This window comes from Taurulus bubalis (genome assembly GCF_910589615.1).
Source record: "Taurulus bubalis genome assembly, chromosome: 17".
Lineage (NCBI taxonomy): Eukaryota > Metazoa > Chordata > Actinopteri > Perciformes > Cottidae > Taurulus > Taurulus bubalis.
The window spans coordinates 3,402,479-3,423,854 of NC_136605.1; the positions used below are offsets into that span (position 1 = coordinate 3,402,479).

A 21,376-nucleotide genomic window follows, 5' to 3' on the forward strand; every position below is an offset into this window, starting at 1 on the left:
GTCATAATGGCATCTTGAAAAACCGAGCGCTACAAAGTTACAACTAAAAACAGCTGATGTTTAATAGAATCCTTTTGAATTATGAACTCAATGTGCTTTCTGTTGGTTTATTTATACAAGTATGAAAAAACAACAAAACATGTAGTCCAATTTTGTTTTGTTTTATCTTCTTTGGGTGACATTCATAAATAGTAATACATAATTCAGATAGGAATCTGACATTTGCCAATGTGACTTTCATAAGATGTTTTATTCATTTCTATTCAATAACAACCAATGGAAAAGTCTAGTTCTACTGTAAAATCCGATGTTTTACAAGTGGAAAAAAATAAACAGAATTAGCATTAAGGCCTGTTGCGTAAACCTAAATGTAGCATAGACCTCTGAACCCTGAAAAGAGCAATAACACAACACCCGGTCACAATCAGTACACTGCATTTACTCATATTTTCAACATCATTCCGTAGCTGCTCCAGTGTGTGTGTGGTGTGGTGTGGTATGGTGTGGTGTGTGTGTGTGTGTGTAGCGTTCTCATCTTCAGAGACAGAGGGGCACATGACATAAATCCACATTGGAATCAGGCGTCCGTTTGAATGTTTTGCACTCCTTCACGGCCCTGAGAAGACAAGAAATACATGAAGCTGGAAGGGACGAGTCTTGTGCTCTAGAGACAGCGGGGCCATTGTTCAGCAGCAGATTGAGGCGCAATAGATAGAAGAAAAGTATTAAGAAGGGTCAAAAATTAAGAATCTAAAAATAAACTAGATGAATTCAAGCAAAGCGAGGAGAGCTGCACTCACGCATCAGAGGAGGACACATGACTTGGGAGGCCTGAACGGGTTATCGCTGGAGGGCACCCCGGTGAGGAGAGGGTCCTTGTGGGCATTTTGCAAACAGAAGGTCTTCAGTTCTGTAGCAGCCTGAGAAACCTGCATCCCCAAAGTCAGATAGTTTGGTTAAAGAAGGATGGTGAGATCAGCAGTCTTCTCCCAAGTGTGTTGACATTCATGAATCTGTTTAGAAATGAGCACGACAGCCAGCCACACGGTCCGTAATAAATCAAAACATGTTGCAGATTCTGGTCCATCATTTATTAAATTGTATTAATGTATTAACAATAATAGCTATTAACTCTCCTTATACACCCTTCCAACCTTTATCAACAAATTAGAAAGAATGTTTTTGGTGTGTGTGTGTGTGTGTGTGTGTGTGTGTGTGTGTGTGTGTGTGTGTGTGTGTGTGTGTGTGTGTGTGTGTGTGTATAAAAAATCTCTACGGCAGATATTTCCAAAGCTAAGCCACTCGCACCAAAGTGAATTAGATGGATTTTTGGGGTGACCTGCTCCTTTAAATAATTAGTCCAATTTAACACTTGAAAGAACAAAGTATGACATCTAAAGGGCACTACTATTACTGTGTGTGTGTGTGTGTGTGTGTGTGTGTGTGTGTGTGTGTGTGTGTGTGTGTGTGTGTGTGTGTGTGTGTGTGTATATATATGCACTGAATGAATGAATATATACTTTATATTAAAAACAGGAATGAGAGATATATATACAAACATAAAAATAGCTGGTATGAAAGATATGTACAGCACAGGGTGTTATTTAGGAAATTCAATTCAATTTAAACAATAGAGAAGTGCAAAAATGCAAAGTATGTATGGTGTAAGTATGTGAAGTGTAGACCAACAGTATTTCCTTGTTATGTGACGTGACAACAGTCCATGTTGAAGCTTTTATGAACTTGCTCAAAGCAACTCTGTGTGACAATCACGGGATAACGTCACATGCAAGTTCCTTTTAATTAAAAAGCGATACGTACAGTTTGAAGCTGTATTTCAGTGACAGAGAGTCCCAGAGGTTATAAGAGCCAGACGTAATGTGCACATGTTACAGCTCACAGGCTGCAGGGTTTACAACGCGCACTTGAAAGTAAAGTAGTCGCTCTTCTGTTCTAAAATAAGTCGTCAGCCAAACAATCCCTGCAGTCACACAGCAGCACAGTCCACAAAGCTCTCACTGTGCTGCGCGTCTCACTGACGTCACACTCCGCCTTCCACATGACCGATAGACATCATGCAAAAGTGTATTTATTAAGTAGGGGCTGATACGGTCAACTAGAAGAGTTTAAATAAGAGACATATTTAATGAAGATACTTTTTAGACAGCAATTTAGAGACTATGCTCTATATGTCACAGTTGATACGTTTAAAGATAAATTAACAGTCAGTAAGTTTAGGAACTCCTGAAAAAAAAAGTGTTTGTAACTCAAAATAAATTCAGAGTAGAAACGTGTGATGAATGTTCCATAGTTTGACGTTTTGGAGTAACCAAAATACAAACGTGTGTTAATTGGCAGCGGTGGACAGGGATTCGTTTCTGCAGGTTAAAAGAGTTGCGGCGCTCCAGTGTCACGCGCACGGGAGAGAGGTTTCGTGTCGCGCGCAGCGGACGTACCTTTATCCGGCGGACACTGGCCTCGAGTCGAAGCTGTTTCACCGCCTTCTGGGCGACGACTAGGCTGCTGTTGGCGGCGCTGCTGTTCGACATGACTGAGTCCGAACAACGGGGAAGGTGGCGAAGTAGTCAGTCGCGTTCATGTTGCAGTGCCAGGCTGGAAAATGCACAGCTTCCGGTCCGAACCTTCAAAATAAAGAGCCGATACTCACTCTACTCGAATCGCCCACACCTAATCCACACGCGCGCATGCGCGTCATTTGGTTTATATTTTGTGTTTATATTTTCTTTTTTACTTATCCCAAAAGTAGCAACACAACACAATACAATATCGTGTATTCAACATATATTTTACATACTAGTAGGCTAAAAGTAAGTATAGATAGACTATGGGGGTAGACAGATTATTCAAAACACTCATAATACAGATACAGATATTAGGCCTATTATTGGATTCTTATGAATTATTGATGCGTTGGTGTGATGTGTAAGTAACTTTTTACTTTGCATCATATTTTATAAACTCGTATTATGTTTTCTATGTATCATCATCATCATCTTTAATATGTCAGAAAGCCTACATGTATTGGAGAATGTTGTGAGAATTACCGATGGACTATTGTTGAATTGTTATTGTATGGTTATTGTTATAACATTATGTTGAGTTATTGATGCTCTGCAGAACTGTAGTTTGTAACTGCAGGAAATAGGATGGCCAAAACAATCATAATACATCTCAATAAATACATTTTCTGTCTCCCATTCAGTTGATCTTATTATAAATTGCTCATTTCAAACAAACAAGAACGCCTTCAGTGTCAGGAATATATGCATATAAATGACTACATTTTATTAGCTAGCCGGGATCTAATAGTCTGACAGAACCGTAGTAATATTAAAACTGGACAAACAATAAATAATTATACGCTGAATTTTTTGTATGTTGCATATTTGCTGTGTGTTTTGTCGTGTGTCCCAATGACACATTTACATGTTATGCAAATATAATTAAACAATAAAGTAATCTGAGTTTGAATAAACAGTCAAAATAATATATATGTATATATGTATGCATATGTATGTATGTATATGTATAATATATTTAATTAAAGAAAACTAGCTGACACTGATTTCTGAAACATGATATCTAAGGGAGACGGGGTGATTTCATGTAGTAGTACATCATATATAACAAGCCGTGTATTTATACAAAGGGTACTTATATAGTATAATGTTATAGTGTAGTATTCAGTGGAGAAAGAGCCGGTGGTTTAATCCATAGGTGAAGAGGCATTATACTATGTTACTATATTTTGTGCCTTGTTTTTATTTATTTTGTACCTTTTATTGTAATTCTGTGTGTTAGGAGGACCCAGAAAAATAAGCTTTTCATTGTACAGAGTAACTGTCTGTTATCTGTGCATATGTCATTAAAAATATCTTGAATCTTGAATTGGAAACCTACCTGTAGTGGGCGCTGGTGAATTAGCGGCTGTTACCAACGAAGAAGAAGAACGCGGTTCAAAGGTTAAGTTGGTTGAATTCAGTTCCGGTGTATCTTCTCTGGGGGTCACACAGAGGGGGAGAGAAACCTGAAAGGCTTCAAACATGCTGTTACGAGTGAGTACACGTAGCAGTTTTCGGGAGCCGTCCCGTTAACGGACACACACACTGTACTGGTTTCAGTAAAGCCCTTGTGACCGTTGTTGTTCCAGCGCGTGGTGCTGAGCGTGTTAGCTAACGAGCAGCTTGTGTAACGACACCTGAACGCACCACCTCTGAGTCTGATGGACGATAACGGTGTCCGCACGAAGTCGCTTCTAGCTAAACGCAACCAGTCAGAAATAAATAAATCCGTGTGTTTTTCACTGACTTTAAAAAAAGATGTATTTGTTGGATGATGACACAACAGTCCAGTTGTGTACGTTGTTTTTCATGGTGGCCACTGACAGAACCGCTTCAGTGGAAAACTACAAGTCAACAACAACACATTCATGATTAGATCTTGATTTAAGCATTGATAAGCTCATGCAAATCATTTTACATGACAAGTAGTTTTACATATACAACTTATTATACAGTAGGTCAATGTCAATAGATAAGATGATTGCTAATGAGTTATAAGCAGTTTGCGTCCCAAATCTACACAATAATGAAACAGTACTGAAATATATTTGATTACAAGCCGGAAGAAAGAACTGTGTCCAAATATAATAAAGAACTTTGTTCAATGCATATAAATGCTTAGTTAAGCTCTCATTGAATTGAATTTGTCCATGAAATGTATTTCATATATCTTTATATAAATGTGTGTGTATTCTGCATGTCTGTGTCTTCCAGAGAGTGTTGCACATCGGAGGCTTGACGCTGAAACACAGCAGGCCGATCCACCACAGTCCAGTCTGGAGGAGTCCCCTCATTCCCATGGTGGTGGAGCAGACGGTGAGTCTGTGTGTGTGTGTGTGTGTGTGTGTGTGTGTCTCTGTGTGTGTGTCTGTGTGTCTCTGTGTGTGTGTCTGTGTGTGTCTGTGTCTGCTTCTGAGGTGGATTTGTACTTTGAATCAATTCTGGTTAAAACATAACTGTACAAAACATATTATATTAGTGTATATAGTACAACACAACTGTATTTTCACAGCTATCTGACAACAATCGTTCCCTTGACCAGGAGGCTAACGTATAAGCAAAGAGAACAATTTAGTCCCTTATTGCAGTGCAGAGGCTTCAGAAGTCAGAGCGTCACTGAAGGCAACATCAGGGAGAGCGTTCAGTTTTAAAGTCTCTTCACCATTGAGCCATCATAAAACTAAAACAGGAAACCAAAGGTGTTTTGAAGCAGATTCACATCATTTCATCTCAGGACCGAAACTAAGCAAATATCACTTTAGAAGTGTGTGTGCCATACCTGCAAACGTGTCACCTTTCAGCGAAATTCGCCGTTTTGAAATCAAAATGTCATCCACGTGAATCGTGTAGATCCGAAGAGTTTTCGTTTTTTGGGAGGGGGGGGTTCAACTGGCCGCCGTTTCTGAGATTGGAGTGGGACACAGGAAAAAACTGAGGTTGTGATCATCTTATCAAGAGAAGATCTTTGACGTGTCGAGTCTTGGCCAATCAGCATTAAGATGTCTACAGCGGCTTCATTTCCCTCCCACCAGTTTTTTAATGGCTAGCTAGTCAGCTAGCTAACACGTTAGCTAACGTTGTTGGAGAGACAGCGAGTGAGATTACTGGCAGCGGAGAGTCCGTGGCAGCGTGTGGCGTCAGACAGGAGAGCGGCGAGTCAGCGGCACTGCAGTTCTACCTACCGACACCTCACTACATATAAGGAGAGGACATTTTATCCAACTTTCATTTTAATAAAAAAACTAAATGAGTTTCCTCCGTAGGGTGGCCGAGCTACTGTTTATATTTAAGGGTTTAAGATCTACGTGTAGAAAAAAGTGTATCCTCCAGTTAATTATAATCTATATAGTTATGCGGTTATAATCACTGTCACACAGAGAGAGGTGTTCATGTTCAGGTTTACTGGTGGAAACATTATTCAGTGTTCTAGACTAACAGTGACGTCTCCTCAAAGTAAAGTGGTATAACAGTATGACATAATATGGTCAAATAAAAATAAAATCAAAAGGCTGGTACATTATACATATTATGGCATATAAGTGTAATATTATGAAGTGAAATGTAGTAGTAGCAAAACAATATTCAGTATAGTACAGCAGTATTGCATATTGTAAGTATTAAGTCTATGAAATACATGAGATTATTTATATATATACAATGATATGTGTATGTCTGTGAAACCAGTGCAAAAAGAGCAGGGCTGTCATATTTTGTTTCACTGTACAAATACTTTACAGTGAAGAATCAGAGGGAACTCATGACAACAACAGCTGAGGTGGTGACGTCATCAAGTCAGCTGCTGTTCCAATTGCAGAAAGACCGTCCTGTGTCCTTGAGAGTCTGGACTCCAAAAGTTCACAAGTCCATACTTGTGTACTATGAGAAACGGCCCACATGTTGTAGAAAATCCTTCTTTTATGTGTAGTTGGAAAACTTAACGCTGGATTATTGACTATTGGTCTCGTGTTTGATCTAAAAAAAATTCTTGTGTGGTTGTTAATACAAAATCGTATTTATATAACACACATCAAAACTACTAGTAATGTATTTCACAGGCAGACATAAAAATACCAAAGGATGCAGCTACACACACATTTCTACATAAATATATATTTACAAACACGTATGAAGAAATCCAAACGTGATCTGTAAACTACAAGTAGACAAAAGTTCGGAACTAACAGGAAGTCATTTTTCTGTGACTTCCTGTGTCTACTTTGAAGGCAGCTGAAAACTGTCCGACTTGATCGCAGGTTATTGACAACGCCTCCTGCTGCGGCGCAGCTCTAACGAACCAGCCTAATATTACAACTTTGAAGCGCGCCGAAAAAACGCTAGAAAAATGCGACGCGCAGCATATAAAAAGCGCAAATGAAAGACGCGCCGTACGATAGGGATACTATGGTTTTGCTAGTGACGCGTCTGGTGTGAACGGCCCCTAAATCACAATCGCGGCTGTAACCCGGATGTTCTGCATTCTGTATATGATGCTTGTGGCCGTTGCAGGCGGAGCTCGAAGCTCTCTTCTTCTTCATCTCCCTCTGTCTCTCGCTCTCTGAGGATAAACGTCCTCTCTCTTTTTCTCCGTGCGTTCTGGAAGTCAGAACGGCGGCTCGGTCACGTGGTACAAGCCCGACGCGTCACGTCGCCCTGGGTTTCGACGTGCTCGTTGGCATATTTAAGTTGTTTTTTTTTCAATTATCTTATCACTTAATTCCGCCTGCTAGCATAACTTACTCAAGCATCTAACAACAACATGGACCATAATAAAAGGAACATGAAAAGATAAATATGACATTATGCACATAGTATATTGGCTGACACGATGGTGTAGTGGTTTAAACTGGATTTAAACCTGCCTACCACACCCCGTGCGCCCCCGGTTCGCGCCCCGGGCCGCGCACGTGGTGGGGAGCTTGCACTAGCTCCTCGTGCCCAGATGGGTTTCCGGCTTCCTCCCACAAACTGTCAACTAAGGGGTGCTTATCAGTATACCTGTATATGGTGCATGATACATGGAATATACGATGATGCCGCAACCCCCCCCAAGGTTGGTCAGTTTGAAAAAAAGTTTTTGTAAAAGAAGAAAAAAAAAAAAAAAAATTATTTATATTTCTTATATTAAATGTTTTTTTTATACATGAAAAAAAACAGAATGTATCCTATAATCTACAACCTAGATCAAGGTAAATAAAACCTTTTTTTCAGTTTTTTTTTCTCATTGGAAAAAGTGTATCCTCTAGTTAATTATAATCTATAGAGTTATGCGGTTATTCAGTGTTCTCGACTAACAGTGACGTCTCCTCAAAGTAAAGTGGTATGACATAATATCGTCAAATAAAAATAAAAAGGCTGGTACATTATACATATTATGGCATATAAGTGTAATATTATGAAGTGAAATGTAGTAGTAGCAAAACAATATTCAGTATAGTATAGCAGTATTGCATATTGTAAGTATTAAGTCTACAAAATATATATACACACACACTACCGTTCAAAGGTTTGGGGTCACTTAGAAATGTCCTTATTTTTCAAAGAAAAGCACTGTTTTTTTCAATGAAGATAACATTAAATTAATCAGAAATACACAATACATTGTTAATGTGGTAAATGACTATTCTAGGTGGAAACGTCTGGTTTTTAATGAAATATCTACATATGTGTATAGAGGCCCATTTCCAGCAACTATCACTCAGTGTTCTGATGGTACATTGTTTTTGCTCATCGCATAGAAGACTAATGGAGGATTAGAAAACCCTTTTATTATGTTAGCACAACTTAAAACAGTTATGCTGGAGAGAGAAGCTTTACAACTGGCCTTCCTATGCATGGCATCACATGTGTGGGTTCCATTATACTCTCAAAATGGCCAGAAAAAGAGAACTTTCATGTGAAACTCAACAGTCTGTTCTTGTTCTTAGAAAAGAAGATTATTCCATGTGAGAAATTGCGAAGAAACTGAACATTTGTCTGGGTAACCCCAAACTATAGTAGTGTGTGTGTGTGTGTGTGTGTGTGTGTGTGTGTGTGTGTGTGTGTGTATATATACATACATACACGTACACACACACACACACACACACACACTTGGGTATTGACAAAAGAAGAATTAAAACCCATAATGATCATAGTTTGTCAGCTTCTCGACGAGTGGCGATGTTCGGCACTGAGTCTCCCGTCACCGCCCCGCTGGTGTCACCTTTTTCGCCCCTCATGAGTTTGCAGGTCTGGTGTGCGCAGTGCAGATTTTCAGCTCGTCTCAGCACCAGATACAATTGTTTTGTTGGGGTTCTAAAACGTAATTTTTTTTTCTATTTCCAGGGCAGAGGAGAAAGAGCATATGACATCTATTCTCGCCTCCTGAGAGAGAGAATCATTTGTGTAATGGGTCCTGTAAGTGGCAAGATTCAACACATTTATATATATATATGAAAGTTTTCAAAGTGATTTTATACAACTTTGCTCTTCCTCCCTCAGATCGATGACTCTGTAGCCAGTCTGGTGATCGCCCAGCTGCTCTTCCTGCAGTCAGAAAGCAACAACAAAACCATCCACATGTACATCAACAGTCCCGGTGAGCCGCTCAGAGCGCTGGAAAGGGCAAAAGCATCCGAACGTCCTTAAAATGACGCAACAGACTAAATTCATTCTATATTTATTGTATCCACTATTTACGTGAGAAGAAAACCTAAAATGTTGCACAACCATTCCTTTATAGCAAAGAAAAACATCTATTTCCGATTTTTTTAGGTGAAATAAACAAAGACAAACTTTTACATTGAAGTATTTATGTTTTCCATTTTAGGAGTTTAAAATTCTTATTTTTTTCAAATTGGGATTGCTGTAAATAATGTTTATTTTTAGAATCTCATTATGGCCTAATTATCTGGAGGTGTACAACATAATAATATACCGGTTCCTCCCTCACAGGCGGTGTGGTGACAGCGGGCCTGGCCATTTACGACACCATGCAGTACATCCTCAACCCCATCTCCACCTGGTGTGTTGGCCAGGCGGCCAGCATGGGCAGCTTGCTCCTGGCGGCGGGAACGTCGGGCATGAGGCATTCGCTGCCCAACGCCCGCATCATGGTTCACCAGCCTTCAGGGGGCGCCAGGGTAAGACGGCCACGGGGTCCTTCGATGCGGATGTGAGAATCGAGCGTGGCGGTGGCCTCAAAGTCGCTAAAGGGGTCATTTCATGCTAGTAATATTGATGATGATGTGTGTCCAGGGTCAGGCCACGGACATCGCCATCCAGGCAGAGGAGATCATGAAGCTGAAGAGCCAGATCAACACCCTCTACGCCAAACACACGGGGCAGTCGCTGAAAGTCATCGGTAGGTTGCTCTTCGTCTTCAGAGGTCGCAGCAGCGCGACGCTCACACAGAACACTTCAGTTTCAGTCACGGAATGAGATGCTGCTCACTCTTTACACTCTCTGTCTACCGAATGTTTAGTTCCCGTTCAGCCGCGATCCGGTCTGTTTCCAATGTTGCTGTTCCTGCTTAAACGTTTTTTGGGGGTAAATCTATAAAGAAAACGGCTCTACAAAGTACCTGGTAAACATCTTTTTGGACCCTATCATGCGACGGTCCCGGAAGTTTGAAATTTGCCTCAAAGAGCTTCTTCCTAAAATGGTCTTCCTCAGGGCTTTTATCAATGTTAGTCAGAACAGCTTCACCAGGTCAACTGTACATCAGTGTCGTGTGTTCTGCTGCCCCAAGGCGCCAAAAGATAGATAGATGGATAGATGTATACTTTATTCATCCAACAAGGGGAGATTAGTTAAAAGAACGGCAACAATGAATGCCGCCTTATATGCTAGCAGCTGGTAAACTTGAGGATATGACATCGCTACTAAAAGTACGCAAGAACTAAGTAGTTATGAAATCTATGAAGATTTCCAGCATGGAGTTTTCCGTTGAGTCAGCAGTGAACTGGGAGGACATTTATTTGGGAGTGCGGTCACAACATTAGGGAGTGTATGTTAGTTGCTATTTGTCAACATGAGGTTTAAACTCACATGTACCTAATACAAACGCCTGTAAACGGCTCCAATAGTGAGGTGGCCATCAGCCAATCGCAGCAGCTGAGTGTGACTGATTCGCACGTCTTCAATCCGAGGGGAGGAGCTGCGTCAAGAGGGATGTTCATGTCTGTCCCGTCTTTTTCAGAGGGCGTGATGGAAAGGGACCGCTACATGAGCCCCATGCAGGCGCAGGACTTCGGCATCATCGACCGGGTGCTGGTCCACCCGCCCCAAGCGGGCCAGGACGAGCCCGAGCTGGTGCAGAAGGAGTCGGCGGAGCCAGCCAGTCCACCGCCGCAGCCGGAGTCCGCGGCCTCGGCGCATGCGCTCCCCGGGACGAACGCCCCCTCCTCGTACAAACCCGAGCCGTGACGGCGCCGGGATCCGATACTTGTAGAGTTTCTGAAGGGACAAGGCGGCGCCTCCGCGTCGTGTTTCTCTGGTCCTAAGTGGCTTCTTTTCTTCTCCCTAACCAACACGCGCAGGCATCGGAGGCCACGGAGACCAGAGGGTCCTCATTTGACGTGAATCCAATGTAATGTACCTTCTTTTCTTTTTTAAATTAATTTTTGAGATGATTCCAGATGAAATAAAAAAAAAGTAAAAGAAGTGACAGCTGAGAAGCAGTCGGCCATCTTTTTGACTCCCCATACAAGTTGGTGAGCTCAGCTGCTCCTCTGTGACGCAGCGAGGTTGTTCCCGTTCAGACGACCTCCAGAGACGTCCGCCGAAGAGCGGAGAGGACCCGTATTTTAACTCATATCTGTGATGAATAAATGTGATAATTCCAACCACAGTTCCCACAAACGCAGACTCCTTGTTCTTGATCCAGAACGGTCTCAAATTCATCCCGGGATCATCCCAGTCACCCCGGTGTTTTAAAGTATGGAAAAGTGTATAGTAGACAAAGTGCTCTGGACCGTGTTGTTAAAGGGTTCTGGGATTTGGTGACATCTTTCACTCTCGTGGCTTTTCATATTATACAAATAAAACACGGCTCTGGCTGAAGAAAAGAAAAACAGTGGTTTGGGGGAAGCTTAAGGAACTAACTCTTACCCACAAATAAACCGACCATACTTTAGAACTGTATTAAACTCTTAAATCAATACTTCAGTAGGATTTTGTTTGTTGAGCAGGAATTATGATTGAATTAAATTGATTTTCTATAGCCCAAAATCACAAACCTGCCTCGGGGCTTTACAAGCTGCCGTTTGACTGGTTGCTTGTGCTCCATCGGCAAGTTTGAACCAAACGAGATTCGGCTTTAAAGATGTTTTGCAAATCAACATATTCTAAGTGTCCTGCGGCCCACAGCGAACTAACAGACTTATTGCGTTCGTTCTTTTGCAGAAGAATGGAGACTTTCAGAGCTTTATCAGAGTAGTAGTAGAATGTATTTACAGCATTTCATGAAAACACTACAAAACACACAACACACTTAAAGCTCAGCCGACACCAAGAGAAAATTAACAAACAGCAAAAAACAACTGTACAAGGACAATCGAATGAGGTTATTAAAAACAATAACGCTGTACAAATGTCAGTGCAAGAGGATGAAAGTAGGCAGGAAAGTAAAATGGCTTTATCAATAAATTGTGTTATAAAACACTGCCTTGAGATAAAGTGGGATATATTCTGAAAGCACTGTGCATGTGGCAATAACTTCCCAACATATTAAAAGAAAATAAATAAAGAATGATTAATCCCATTTCCAGTTGAATTTCCCCAAACATATACATGAGTATGAGAGTGAGTATTAAAAGGCTCCGTCTCCTCTCCCATCACATGAGCGTGCAGCTGCTCTCAGCCGAGGTGGTCCAGCGCAGCCAGCTCAGCTTGTCTTCTCGGTACGGCGGGTAGCGCAGCCCGTTGAGCCGCTCCAGCGTCCAGCCGCGCAGCATGCAGGCCCGCCGGTGGCTGAAGGTCTCGAAGCCCCAGCGGCCGTGGTAGCTGCCGAACCCGCTCATCCCTGGAAGGAGGGAAACATAGCGTCAGTCCCACAAAACAAACGGAAGTTTCCACGTTCCGGCCTCTTTACATGTTATCACAACATGCTACAAATGACTTGGAGAGCATCTTTAAAAAGGCCTTTGAAGGTAAAATGACCAGCATTCATCCGCCCTGAGGCATTTGTAGCTTCATTTGAAAGATTTGACATCATGGTTTCATACAGAAGGCGTGAACTTGAACCATGGGTTCCAGCCAGAATATAGAAAGTGGACCTGAAGCAAAATGTCTGCGTCCGCATTAGGTAATTGTCATTATCCATGTCGGTTCGTCGGCCGAGCATCCAGAACCCGATCTCGTCTGCTGGATTAGCTTTTGCCCGTGAGAATGTGGCCAATCATTTTATAGCGGTTCATTTTAGGAACGATTAGAATTAGCACCTCGCGGTTGTACCAACCGGTCAAGTTGCGGTTTTCACCCACGTCTGTCCAAAAATGTCATCGCTTCATTATTTTATCCCGTTAGACAGTCGTGTGAAATGGCGATAATTAGCATGTTAGAATTCTTCATGGCACAATTCAAAAGGGATCAACTAAAATATTGACTACTAGTTCAGCAACGAGCTGGTTGCCTGGTTGCCAGCGTGGCCACAACTTCTACATAGAGAGATACTTTATTCATCTCCAAGGGGAAATGTGGTTGTGGCAGCAGCAAACAAAGTTACATATAAGACCTTTAAGAAAATTAAATAAAAAATGCAAAGTATGTGAAGCGTGTAAATAAATAAAAATAGTATTTAGAAAGTAAGCGTTTAGTAATTAATCAGGTCCTCTTCGGTTGGCCCAGGACATGAAGACACAAAACCTTTGTAATAGCGCCCTACAGTTCCTTGAATCCCACAGCTCTCCAGCTGGGAGGAAACTTTGGGAAACGGGGAAGTGGGCGGAGCTCTGTGCCGAGTCACGACCTACCTACACCTCCGAAGGGCAGGGTCGGCAGGCACATGTGGATGATCCCGTCATTGGAGCAGAACCCTCCACTGCTGGTCGCCTCCAGAACTGTGTTCACCGCCTTCAGAAAGAGGGGAGGACAACGTCAAAAACAAGGAGACAACAGGTCCTCAGCGCCGCTGCAGCGCTCCGGGTTCTTACGGAGGACTCGTCGGAGAAGACGTAGAGGGCCAGCGGCTTCTCTTGGCGGTTCATGAAGGCGATGCCTTCCTCCAGAGACTCCACGGTGATGATGGGCAGGATGGGGCCGAAGATCTCCTCCGCCATCAGAGCGTCGTCCTCGGACACGTCCACCAACACCGTGGGGGCTGACGGAAGACGTGAGAGACATAATCATCATACAGCTGCATGATCCCAAATATTTAGGAGACAAAAAAATGGAAATACACAACAAAATCCAGATTTTTACGGTTTTTTTTTCAATCCAGAAAGAACATTAGTGATTATCCTACAGACTAAATAACCATGTTATCATACAGAGAGGCGTTTCAGATTTTTAGCTACACTCACTGGTATAAATCGGGTTCAGCGACTTCGGCGTCATCATGTTATTTTTTTGGCAACCAATGAACGGAGGTTACCATATATGGAATGCTGAGAGGTGACAGAGACACCGTAGCTGCAGTGACCTGTCAATCACCTTGCAGCCCCGCCCTGAAGCGTCCCCTGCTTTATGGTCTGTTTGACTCTAAATGACCATAATTTACTAAATGAACATCATGCTGTATTGAAGAAGACTTGAAACTAGAGATTGAGACATAAACTCATGTTTACAATGTTTACTGAGGGAATAAATCAAGAGAAGTAGAGTCATTTATATAGACTTCTATACAACCAGAGGAGTCGCCCCCTGGTGGACAGTAGAGAGAATGCAAGTTTTAAGACACTTCCACATCGGCTTCACTCGGCAGAACCGTAAGTTGCTGTCTGATTAAAACTTTAAAGGATTTTCATGAAAGTAACATTTAATTTGGTAACTTTGAACTTCTTTATGCCACAGTGTTGCCCTCTCGACCAATTTAGTAGAGCACTAAATATCTTTCCGTTTTCAAGTCCTCGACCTGATGGATCAGTTTAAACTGGTAATGCAGGCCCCATAGTCTCATCTTTACACTTGCTACACTACATTACAGCCACTGTTACTTCTCCGCCACCCTCATCCATGCTCACTTAAACGCCACTCTGAGATAAATGTACGAATACGGGTTCATCAGCCGGGGACACTAAAGTAAACCTAAAGTCTGGACAGCGATACTTAATACAAAAGCTATTCTTAAAAAACAAATAATAATACATTTTATATATACACACATTCTACAGTTTTTGAAGTTTAACGCGAACCCACCGATGTACTTGTCCTGCTGGTCGCTCTCTCCTCCCAGCACCACCTTGCCAGCGGACCTCTTGAGCAGCTCCATCAGGCGGGTCCAGTGCCGGGGCGACACGATGCGGGACAGGTTGGGGCTGGTCTGAGGGTCCTTGCTGTAGAACTCCTCTAGGGTCTGGCGCAGCGCGGGCAGCAGGGCGGCCCTCGTGGCGGCCGAGCAAAGCACGTAGTCCGGAGCCACGCAGCTCTGGCCGGCGTTGAAATACTTTGACCACACCAAGCGGCGAGCGGCGGCCGCGATGTTCACCCGGCCGTATATGAAGCACGGACACTTGCCGCCGAGTTCCAAGGTCACCGGGGTCAAGTGGACCGAGGCCGCCCGCAGGACGATGCGTGCCACAGTCTGAGAACCTGAAAAGATAGTGTCCAAAGTGGAAAGGGTTCATCCTCTGGCGAGCATGAACATGGACGGAGGATTTTACAGGTTTCACAAAGCCAGTTGACTGGATTGATTTGCACATCATTTGTGTTTTATTATAAAGTGTGTTGGATTCAAAGCACAGAGCTTTATTTACATCACTGTCCGGCTTCACATCGAAATACAGATGTTATAGACAGATTTATTTCAGGGGGGAAATGAACAAACAAAGAGACTGTGTAACCGTAATATTAAAAAAAGAGTCATAAGAATGTAAAACATAGTTTAGATTTGTTGCATTTGTGATTTTCTTATCTTATGGATGCATATATAAATAGAAATACTTTTACATCCACAACCTGATCCATCCCAGAGGCTCTTACCCGTGTAGAAGATGTGGTCAAAGCGATTCTGCAGAAGTGTCGTGGTCTCCTCTGCTGCGCCTCGAACAACCGTGTAACAGTCCTGCCACAAAGAGAGTCTCAGTGTGTCAGAGTCAATGTGCCAAGCTCCAATTTATCACCATTTATTTGTAGCTTATGAATTAATGTCTTATATTATATACACAAATATATACACACACACACACACACACGACAGAAAGCCCAGATAGTGGGACATCAACCACGTGATAAACTCCTCTTCCTTGTTCATGACGTGTTTTGGGCTGCCGGGCCTTCCTCAGGGCGCGGCCCCCACCCAACCTTCTTGTTTTGATGTGTTTTCAGTGGTTATGCAACATGGACATGCACTGAAACTCTCACTGCTCTGCACATCTGGGCTTTCTAATTTGTTTTCTGCCTTAATAACCGAGCATCGTTTGGCTCTCATGACAACTGGCCGAGTCCGATGCACCGAGTGCCACACGTAAGGATGTTTTACAGAAAGATAACTGCAGACTTTCCCCACTGCTCCACCAAGTAGTTCAGCCTGTTTTCGTCTAGCCGACATTTACACGTCTGTTGCAGGAACAAACGGTTGCTTATTTGTGACTAGACTCACTCGGTTCCAACCCCAATGACACTACAGACCAATTACGTGAAAGCAGTTTGGTTCTGTAATACCTGTATTTCAGTGTTGTTGGATAGTTTTAAAGAACTTTTTTTTAACAGTCAAAGTGTCTATCGAGGTTTTTGAATGAAGCTTTGAATATCTCGTCATATTATATGAACATCATCATCCTCCCCCCCCCCAAAAAAAGGGAAAAGTATGATTTTGTGTTATTGTGGTTATACAAATGTAATTTAATTTATGCTAAATGTGTTTGACCACAGTGAAAAATTTAGTTTTCAAAAGGCTAAACTCCAACACATACGGATTAAAGCAGGGTATTTAATGAGATTAAAACATGTTGGGAATCTTGGAAATTAATACATATATTTGTAATCAAATTGTATTTCATGTTTTACTTTTGGACTGAGCACTGAGCCCTACATAGTTTCTGGATAGAAACCACATTTACAGAAGTAGTATCAAGCACTTTAGATTGTAACTGAATTCATAGATTTAACAAGAAACACCCGAAAAAAACAAAGGTTGCTTTACCTGAGACAAATATTTGGGGATGAGCTCCGCCATCAGCAGGTCAGTGTGGGCGCTGACCTCTGACGGCTTGACGACCGCACAGTTTCCTAGTTGGAGACACGAGCATCATTCAATTCAGTTGATTTTGTATCGCCCAACATTAAATACAAGTTTGCCTCAGAAGGCTTTACAATCTGTACACATGACATCCCGTCCCGGGACCTCACATCGGATCAGGAAAAACGCCCCCCAATAAAGATATTAAAAAAAACTTTCACAGGGAAAAGAGGAAGAAACCTGAGTCAGTGAAGAGAGCAGTGATCGACTTGACACAAGTTACTTCTTCACATTTTATAAAAGGTGGTTTAATGCCGTTTTAAACCCAAATGAAGCTCCTTAGCCCTCTACTGTCACTCTCTGATGAAAGGCCACATTTACTAAGAATGCTCCAGGCTACGCTTTTTCAGACCGCCTGACTTCTACACATTGAACTGGAGCAGTTTAAGGGCGTCCTTTTAGTGGATTCAAAAGAGATGAATGAGAACCGATAATAACTTCTTACAGGAGGAAATGAATGTTTTTAGTAAAAGATATGATATTGTCCTCTCGAGAACAGAATGTTTCCCAGGACTCTTTGTGACAACGTTTTATCATCCAAGAATCTTATCAGGTTCTAGGAATTTGGGTTTTGATCATTGTGAGCACAATGCAGTTTAGCAGGAAACCCTTCAACTTTAGCCAAAGCATTAAGCAACGCAAGAGACCGATATCGTCCTCAGGAGGCGGTGGAGACCAAAAGAGGAGCAAAAAGAGGAGGAATGTTGGACTGACACTGAAGTTGCGTTTGTGAACAAGTTCACCGTGACAACCTGAACTGTGATCGTATGTCAGATTTCCTGTTTCTGTCCACCTGTTGCATTCAAGTCTGATCTTCACTCTGTTTGTTATACATGAGGCCCCAAAGCTCCATGGAGCTGAAGGGCCTCCAAGGGGAGTGGATTTTTCTCTCTGGGCCCCTTAAGCACCATGGCACCTATAGGGTGAGACGGACCTGAAACGTCTATTTTTGCTGTGTTTCAATCTTTATTTACTCTTAACCAGTAACATATATACTAATATTTACACATCTGAACAAAAGCTCATATGGGTTGCCTTTATTATAACACAACAGTATTAAAATAGCCCTTGTGGTTGCACAGATACACCCTTTTTAGTTTGGGTATGTTATTTCGAGCAGAATCCTAAAAAACACCTCAGTTTTTAAAAGGTTAACTAGAGTGACCACTTTAACGTTCAGCCTAAAAGACACAGATAGAGTGGTACAATCATACAGTATTTATTCTGGTGATTATGATACCTGCAGCAATGGCTGAGACCAAAGGCAGGAGAAGGAGATGCAGAGGGTAGTTCCAGGGCCCGATGATCAGCACCACTCCCAACGCTTCCCTCCGCACAAAACAGTCATCCAGCTTTGTGGCCTGAAAAGGACAAAAGATTACAAATGTCTAATACAGCGAAAAAGAAGAAAAGAAATGAAGAAAAATAAACCTGATGAAATCATGAAAAGGGTCAAAAGTCAGGATTTTTTTGTATTATTCTTTTTAAATCTGTTCATTGTGAGTTCAACGACTTTATGGAGGTGCAATACACATTCAGCAATGGCTGAAAATATATATAAATATCATGTTTGGCTGTGATCTCACCACACAGCTCAACTGTGTGTCCAGGGTTTGCCAGCCGCATCACATTTGAGTCACTGCTGGGTCACAAGCAGGAGCCCGGCATCATGTTAACCTTTAGCTTTGTGAACTAAAAATCTTTGGATTTCTTTGTACCGTTTGTCATTAAAAAATAATATGAAGACATTTCCATGGACAGCTTTTTACAATAAAAACTAATTCTAAAAAGATAGATAATGCTAATAATAAAATAAAATGTTCTTGAACCCTATAATGTATATTACAACACCCAGTTTAATAAATCATTGATTTACCTACCAGGTTTTTGGAGACATACTCCGGCTGTATCCAGGTTGTCAAGTTAGCGATGGTGAAGTGCAGCTCGTTGACCACGATGTCAACCTCGGACATGATGGCCTCAAATTTGGGCTGACAACAAGAAAAAAGAAGGTTAGGGCCTCATGTAAACAAGTCATGTGACGTAGCGCTCCAATCACCCTGCATGTGTGCATGAGCGCCTTAAAACATGCAAACTCAACAATAAGCAGTTAGAAAGGTGGTTAACGTGTGTGTGTGTGTGTGTGTGTGTGTGTGTGTGTGTGTCTTGTACCTTTGCGAGGTCTTTGTGCAGTGCACTTAGAATCTGCTCCTCGTTCTCTTTGATCATGGACATGAGGCCGGCCAGCTGAGTCAAGCGAAACTCCACCGGTATGGTGACGCCCGAACGAAACACCGAGCGCAACCGGTCCACGACCTGCTTCTGCGTGTCCATCCTGTCAGCCTGGAACACACACCTCACCTCTCAGACCACTTCAGAAGACACATCTCAAAGACTGGGACGGTTTGTTTTTGCTGATATAAAATCACAATACTGACTTGAGATCACTGAATATGAAGGAGATGTTTCTGACACTAGTTGGCTTGCATTAGTTGAATAATAAATATTTTGTTGCCTATGTTAAGTGTGCTTATAAGTATCTCCCAAAGATAATGGATGCAGCCCTGTGGAGCAGTTGATCGTCTCAGTGGGACGACGTCATGCTTGGCTGTGCACATTAAGTGTGTGACAGACGGGTGTTGAGGCCAACGAGACATTCACCCGCGTGGATGTTGCCGTGTGCGCTCTGCAGAGTTGATGTTGGCAGCTCGATACAGTGTGAAGGATTTTGTCTTCATGCTTCCGTGGTCTTTTGGCCTGTGGTTCCCGATCAGTGGATGTTGATATAGAAGTCTATATAAACGACTCTACTTCTCTCTTGATTTATTCCCTCAGTAAACATTGTAAACATGAGTTTGTCTCAATCTCTAGTTTCAAGTCTTCTTCAATACAGCTCAATGTTAATTTAGTAAATGATTTTTTTTGATTTTCAAAAAGCTTAACGCCGTGACAAAACCCCCGATCCTTTTGGAGGATTGAGCCGACGTGTCAGCAGGATGATCTTCAGGTTCCCTGTTCAGTGGAGACAGATACGTGTGACCGTGGCGACCCCTGCTGGGTCTATGACCTCACAGTTTGGACTGCAAAATGCTTTTTACATAGTTAATCGTTGTTTGCTGCTATATTTATTTTCAGAATGTTAAATACAGCTCCTTTAAAATATAATTATAATGTAGTCAAGTAATATGACAAAGCAAATATGATCTGATTGCACATTTATTTCCACAATCTAGGGGATTATGCTTACTTTTACTTTTTGTCATGTGATAAAGGAATCCAGATTATGTTGTTGTTGGTTATACATTAGGATTAAGTTATGATTACTACCCAGCCCTTCCTATAGGTAGTATGATAAAGAAAAGCCTCATATTACCTAAAACAATACAAATTAAATAGCAGGCCGAGCCAAAAAAAGAAGTGAATGGAATCACCTGAACCGGAGCGTGCGGGGGAGGCTCGTTTATTATCCATGCTGCGAGAAGCTTTAACACTTAATGCAGCGGCGACCAAACGAGAAACGCACGTGTAACGTTAATAAAATGACATCACACATTACAAACGAGCTCATTCAAAAAAGTTATATCAGAAGAAATGTGTCAATCTACCTGTTGAGCTTTGTGTCCCGCGCCAACGACACACCGAAGACAGAGAGCAGGTATTTCTAGGGGTGTCTCTTTACTTCAGTGCCGGTTGGAAATGGGAGCGAGAGAGAGAGAGAGAGAGGGAGAGAGAGAGGGGAGGGACGGGGAGTGCTTTTATGATCCAGAAAAACCGGTTTTCAGACGAGTCAGGTGAGAGCGCCACCAGGTCTGCTTTCACCGTCTGCGGGGACACAGGGACACCTTACGCACTTCATGTGTTCCCACCTCCTGGGGAATATTTCTGCAGTGGAAATATTAAAAAAATATGATGGAATATAATACAAGGCTCTAAATATGGATCAACTTTTCTCATTCTTCACACATGTAGGCGGGACTTGTTTGTGTGTCTTTAACTAAATGTTAAATGTGCACTCCATTTTATTATTTTGCTTTTAATAGCTCGGGTGGATATTTATCAGCAAAATTTCCTCTTGCGTTATAAAACTTGTTCTGTTTAAGTCCCTAAACCATCAGCAATCCTAAATGTTATCAATTTACTTTGTTAGTCATTCATAGTGGGTTTTATTCCTCATTAAAACACAACTCAAAGAAAATAAAAGATTACATTTTTATGGATAAACAAATCTCATCATTGGTAGTTTAAATGATGTACTATTAGAGCTAATACAGCTCAATTCATTTTTAATATCTATTCATGTGGTTGCGAAAAGATTTACTTCAAACTACTGTGTATTCAAGTTTCTCACCAGCACTACATTTTACGAGATTACATTTGAACACATCTTGATAACGTTATGATCGTCACTGAGCAGAGC

At 42.0% G+C, this 21,376-nt stretch overlaps 2 protein-coding genes across 2 annotated transcripts; one reads left to right on the forward strand and one right to left on the reverse strand.

The window, feature by feature from the left end:
* Positions 1–3,987: 3,987 nt before the first annotated feature.
* clpp (caseinolytic mitochondrial matrix peptidase proteolytic subunit) lies at positions 3,988–11,414 on the forward strand. The gene is made up of 7 exons (XM_079233343.1): positions 3,988–4,076; positions 4,797–4,898; positions 8,907–8,978; positions 9,063–9,159; positions 9,516–9,703; positions 9,819–9,924; positions 10,762–11,414. Exons 1-7 carry the CDS (start codon positions 4,065–4,067, stop codon positions 10,986–10,988), a joined length of 804 nt encoding a protein of 267 aa, XP_079089469.1. The 5' UTR covers positions 3,988–4,064; the 3' UTR covers positions 10,989–11,414.
* A 583-nt stretch (positions 11,415–11,997) lies between these two features.
* aldh3b1 (aldehyde dehydrogenase 3 family, member B1) lies at positions 11,998–20,632 on the reverse strand. Its single transcript, XM_079232620.1, has 10 exons — positions 20,565–20,632; positions 19,132–19,302; positions 18,840–18,950; positions 18,200–18,320; positions 16,864–16,949; positions 15,702–15,783; positions 14,919–15,311; positions 13,715–13,881; positions 13,535–13,634; positions 11,998–12,585 (listed from the first exon to the last, which is right to left on the reverse strand). The coding sequence occupies exons 2-10, from the start codon at positions 19,291–19,293 to the stop codon at positions 12,398–12,400; spliced, it is 1,410 nt and encodes a 469-aa protein (XP_079088746.1). The 5' UTR covers positions 19,294–19,302; positions 20,565–20,632; the 3' UTR covers positions 11,998–12,397.
* Positions 20,633–21,376: the final 744 nt, after the last annotated feature.